Below are 5,987 nucleotides of genomic sequence, written 5' to 3'. Positions count from 1 at the left end.
CCTGCCGTAGGCAGGAGCACCTTCACTGTACCAGGTTGCTCAAAGCCCCCTCCAACCTGGCCTTAGACACTTCCAGAAATGGGGCAGCCACAGATTCTCTAGACAACCTGTGCCAATGCTTCACCGCTCTCAAAGTAAAGATTTTCTTCCTAATCTTCGTAATCTTTCTAATCCAAACCTGCCCTCTTTGGGTTGTAAGGTGTCCTCAGAGCCTTCGTCAGGTTGAGCAATCCCAGCTCTTTCAGCCTGTCCTGACAGGAGTAGTGCTTCAGCCCTCTGATCATCTTTATGGCCCTGCTCTGGACTCACGCTAGTACGTCCATGGTTTTTTTGCTTTGGGGACCCCAGAGCCGGACACAGCACTCTGGGTGGGTTCTCACCAGAGCAGATTGTATTGTGACTGCATTCATGCAATGGCAGTGGCTGTTACTGCACATACACACTGATGAGAAAAGGAAGACAAAGCCTGTCCCTGCTCTGGACATCAGGGTGCAGGCCTGCTTCTTAAAGTAAAATTCTTCTTGGGGTAAACTTAGAACTTCAAGAAGTAGTAAGTGTATCAGAGTAGTGGTGCAGAGAGCAGCAGTTGTTTGATACATTGTACATTCCATTTTATTATTTCAAGGTAACCTGTGTCTGTTTCTCTTGCTAACTGGTCTCGTTCTAGGTAGTCAAGCCACATACTCCATTAATTAAATTCCCAGACAGAAAAAGTGGTCCCAGACCTAAAAGTAAGTATTTTGTGTATGGATACAGCTTGTACCACATTTCTTTACATGGACTGTTTTACTGAAGAACCAGCACCTAATTTCTCTATTTCAGCTATACAGCTGAACTGAGTTGGAACAGGGTTTTTGAAACATGCTTGATTTAGTTTACCAGCAACTGTTAGACTTTGTGTACAACTTCTTTTCTGTACAACTGTGTGGAGACACATAATGCATGCACATGTTTAATTTTTGCTCAAGAAAGGTTCACAAAGATTTCCAGTGTTGTTTTTCTGCTTTTATATAAAGCCACATTTTCCCAAATACTAATATTTACTGAAATGAATGTGCCCAAGTCAGTTTGAAGCACCTTTAGGTATTCAATGATATTTGCATAAATTATGTTGCATTTTCCTCATTTTTTCTTAGTTGAAGCATGTCATGTATTTTCTGCTGTATTTTCAAAACATTATTATAGCTGGGAGAGACAGCCCTCTGTACATTTTAAGAAGTATTTTCTTGTATTACTAATTAATGCAGAGGAAAAAAAAATCATTGCAATCTTTTACGTTAACTTTTATAACTACACTAGTATTTATGGTATTCCCAATACTATTATATTTAAACCACAGATTTATATTAGCAATATGTTGGTTTAGAAGTCCTTTTGCATCAAAAAGCATCTGAAAGAAAAGTAGGAATTGTCTTTAAAAGCTCTGTTATTCTTACTTCTTTAGAAATTACACTGTGGCATGTTATTTGCCACAGTATTATCAAGCTTGCAATTAACTTTAAGTTTAGTTTAACATTCGAAAGCCTCTACAATGCACATAAATCCCTCTTCTGACTTACCTGTGAACTCTTCAGGAACTATTTTCTGCAATAACTTTCTGTCAAAATCCTGTACATTTTGCACAGTTCAGCCAATTGCTGAATCACCTCTCATGCCAGTGAACTACTTTCTCATAAGCTTGACAATCTATTTCTTGCCTCTTGTTTATCTCTGTGTCAGAAGATTTTTGTGACTGTATCTTTTAAGTATGTTAGACTTTTCTACCTTAATCAGGATCTGTCATCTCGTTAGTAAGCTGCAACCTACTCTGTCTTGCTTGAATGCTGTAGCAAAAACTGCATTTAACTGTACCAGATTGTTACTTCCATAGAGCTAACTGGCTCCTCAGAGCAACTAGGAATGTGAAGGGCCAGCCAGATTCTACTGGGCCTTTTACTACTGCAACATCATGGTCTCAAACAGTGAAGGGAGAGATGTAGTAGAGACTGTATCAGAACTAAAGCAGCAGCAGTAAAACTTCTGATTACTGTACTTCTGATGGTTTTAATTAGCTAATGAGTCTACTCCAACTACACTTCAGACTAACACATAGAGGAAAATAGCAGAGGAAAATCCTTAACAAATCTCCGTACTTTTTTGTGGTAGATGAAACAAACTTTGAGAAACTGCTTTTTTTTTCATATGTAAGGTGTGTTATTTCTTGGAACAAAAATACTTTTTCCCCTGTTCAGAATATGCTGCTTCTGATGAGCTCACTTCTGCCTTGCTCTGTTTGGAATCTTCCATCATTTCTGAACCACCTTGGGACTTCCAGACCCAGTCTTATGACTGACAGCTTCTGAATATGCCTCTCAATGGTGGCTTGGTCACAATGCTGCAGCTGTTTGGTGTCCCAATCCTGCAACTGCCTCAGACTCATTAAGGCTAAAAGTCCCTCCTCTCCTTTGTGGTCATTGGTTTTGTTGGAGCCAGGAAGGACAAAGGAAGGCAAAACGGTGGTGGTTTAGCTGCTCACATGCTTTGGTACATGCAGTCTTCATGCTGCTTATTTTATGGGTGTATAGAGCCTCTGTCCAGCTGTTAGATGTTCCACTTGTCTTGCTCATTTTTCTGGAGCACTGGGAGGGACTTCTGTGAAGCATTCTGCTTTGTCAGGTGTTTCACCCTTAAATATATAGAGGACTGAGTGCTAAAATGAACATATTGCTGTGGTCTTTGTCCTGCCCAGTGGGGTAATTGCATATTTCCACTGTAAAATCCACCCTGGTGGGACAGACCTAAGGTTCGGAATGCTGACTGTGACAACACTGCCTTTTTGTCATCTCTTCTATCTGCACAATCAAGGCAACTTCTCTAATGTGAATTCCTGAAGCTTAGCTCCTGATCCTCACCTGTGAGGAACTTCATGCACTCCTCAGTCTCTGCGTTTCATTAACATTGGCTGTTGATGCCTGATACTTGTTGGTCATTCTGCATTATCATTAACAAAATGTGATAGGATGCCATTTTGTAGTATTAAAAATGGGTACAGCACTGCATTGCATGTTGTGGTCTGTTGTGATTGTGACCTTTATCCTTCTGTAAGCCTCTAGATCTTTTTCATTTGTCTCTCTTTACAGTTGCAGTAAACAAAAAGCATCATCTCAGTTAGTTTTCTACATAATTGCCCACACACAAACATTTACATAACTTTATGCTTTTTCTCCAAGTACAGCTTCCCAGTGAAAGAGCCATTGTTAGGGTATATGCTGATACATCTTCTGTTTCCACATCAGTGTTTCTGCCATTCAAACTACTGTCAGAATTTTTAGATTCTGCACTTGATACATTTAACAACAAAAAAAGCAGGTTATGAAAAGTAGACTTAACTCTTTTAGGTACTTGTTATAACTAATAAGATTTTTAAGCAATGGTAAGTTTTATTGGCTGTTTATTAATTTTACAGTCTATTAATATTTCTGTAAATGGTTTTGAAATCTGGTTTTCAGTACAGGAATCTCTACAAGCAAGTGTGCCATCTCTCCATGCTTCAAAAGCAATGGAATCTGTAGGAGGCGTATCACCGGCCTTTCAAAATATATCACCCGTTAGTAGAGTACAAGGTACACCAGACACTTCTGAATTAACAAGAACCTTACCTCAGAAATACAGGAGGAGACAAATGTCAGATGAAGAGATTGAATACATTCAAGTAAGTTTTCTTCTTTAGCTTATTTCTACACCTTCTTGTACGGTATTACATAGTAATTCTTTTTAAGTGTGTGCCCTGGGCTTTCATGGTTTTCATATGCAATACCCAAGGTACCAGTTCTTAATACAGAAGGTAGCCTAACTCTCACTGGTTAGCAGCTTGTGGTACCACAGAGTAGAGAGATTTGGACTTAGAACAGATGTGCAGGTAAGCTGGTGATAGTCACAGCCTGCATTAATTGCCACCACTATCTGTTTTATAACAGCTGTTTAATGTGTAATTTGACTGTGCTGGACAGGAGCATGAAAGTCTGTTCTTAGACCAGGAAAGGTTATTACCAGGTGATTGAAGTCCAAAATATTGCTCAAATTAGTTTTGTAAGTTATTTATTAATAAATTAACTCTTGTATTTCTAGTAGTGGAAACATTTTATTAAATTTGATAGTATTTTCTTCAGTACTTGCAAATACAACACTGTACATGAAAAGCAAGAAAAACCTGCTTCTGTTCTGTAACAATTCTCAGTTGTAAAAACTGATGATTCACAAGGGAGAATGCACAAAATGCAAGGAATCCGTGAGGTGATTTTGAGTTTGAAATGAAAATATGCTTGCAAAGCTTTGTTAAACAGTAAGGATATGTATAGCATAACCATGTTAGTAGAGGAAATAATTTTTCCTTCATGTATGTAAGTATGCTGCATCTATATAGTAGAAACAAAATCAGTTATTTCCCATAGTAATACACTTCTTCACTTTTTGCATAAGTTTGCTTAACAGTGAGGTAAGTTGTAAAATAATTTCGTTGGGAAAATAATGAACTGAATACCTTTCTGATTTCTCATAAAGATTGTAATGACTCTGGCTTTGTTTTTACTTTGCACTTTGGGATGTGGGCAGTAAAAGTAACTTTAAAACTTGTGTTTCCTGTCATTGTGTTTGTCGGACATTTTTAAGGTTAAGAGTCAGGTTTCTTCAGAGAAAGAGACATGGAAGCAGCTGTAACTGTAGGTTGCATCTGTTTATTTTTTTGTATTCTCCCTTAAAAAATGTAGCCGTTACTGGTAGATGCTGGTATTTGACACTCTGTGCCTGTTCTTATATAGATAAAAAAGTCAATATTTAAATCAGAAATTAAAACTAGAACTATGTCTCTTAGTCCTTAACAGTGCAAAAGAGAATTTGATCTCAGTTTTACATTCCATTAGTGGAATATATTTAACTGTATGCTTTTCTTTTACAGCGTGGAGGTCCAGAATAAGTGTAGAAGATAGTTTGTTAGCCACTGCTGAAGAATGAGGTATTATATTCACAAAAAAGGTGTTTCCTTAATATTAAAGATTATTGTATACTAATAGCTTTAATAAAATCCCATATGATGGATGAGAAGATTGACACAACACACAAGATACTGATTTGTGACTGAGAAGGATTTTATGTTGATGGCTAATAGCAACTGAATATATGTAATGTCTGCACAATTAAAATATTTTTCTAATTAGCCATTTGAAAAGTCAACAATCTAACAGAGTAAGTTTGTTTTTCTACTGATTGAGATCACAAAATCACAGAATGAGTCAGGTTGGAAGGAGCCACAGTGGGTCATCTTGTCTGACCTTCCTACTCAAGCAGGATCATCCTAGAGCCCATGGCACAGGATTGTGTCCAAATGGTGCTTGAATATTTTCAGTGAGGAAGATTCCACAACCTCTCTGGTCAGTCTGTTCCAGTGCACGGTCACCTGCACAGTAAAGTTCTTCCTGGTGTTCAGGTGGAACTTCCTGTGCATCAGTTTCTGCCCATTGCCTCTTGTTCTGTTTCTGTTGCTCAGCACCACTGAGGAGAGCCTGGTCCATCTTGGCAATTTCCCTTCAGGTACTGATGGACGTTGATGAGGTCCCCTCTCAGTTGTATCTCTTTGAGGCTGAACAGGCCCAGCTCCCTCAGCCTGTCCTCGTAAGAGATGCTCCAGACCCCTCATCACCTTTGTAGCCTCCACTGGACCCACTCAGGAGTTCCATGTCTCTCTTGTCCTGAGGAGCCCAGAACGGGACACAGCTCTCCAGGTGAGGCCTCACCAGGGCTGAGTACAGGGGCAGGATCGCCTTCCATGACCTGCTGGCAATGCCCTTCCTAATGCCCCCCAGGATACCATTGGCCTCCTTGGCCACCAGGACACTCTGCTGGCTCATGGACAGCTTGGTGTCCACCAGGACCCGCAGGTCCTTCGCTGCAGAGCTGCCCCCCAGCAGGTCAGCCCCAGCCTGTGCTGGTGCCTGGGCTTGTTCCTCCCCAGG

General features: G+C 39.8%; 1 protein-coding gene across 1 annotated transcript in view; it reads left to right on the top strand.

Moving 5' to 3' along the window:
• MRPS36 (mitochondrial ribosomal protein S36) overlaps positions 1–5,211 on the top strand; it is a 5,798-nt gene extending 587 nt beyond the window's left edge. The window contains exons 2-4 of the mRNA XM_017731546.1: positions 668–731; positions 3,489–3,691; positions 4,934–5,211. Coding sequence (XP_017587035.1) covers positions 668–731; positions 3,489–3,691; positions 4,934–4,951 — 285 coding nt within the window. The 3' untranslated portion in view covers positions 4,952–5,211. The remainder of the gene's footprint in view (positions 1–667; positions 732–3,488; positions 3,692–4,933) is intronic.
• The last annotated feature ends 776 nt before the right edge of the window (positions 5,212–5,987 follow it).

Source organism: Corvus brachyrhynchos, unplaced genomic scaffold, assembly GCF_000691975.1.
Source record: "Corvus brachyrhynchos isolate BGI_N302 unplaced genomic scaffold, ASM69197v1 scaffold914, whole genome shotgun sequence".
Lineage (NCBI taxonomy): Eukaryota > Metazoa > Chordata > Aves > Passeriformes > Corvidae > Corvus > Corvus brachyrhynchos.
Note: the sequence above shows the minus strand (reverse complement) of the source record. Positions and strands in the feature narration are given on the sequence as shown.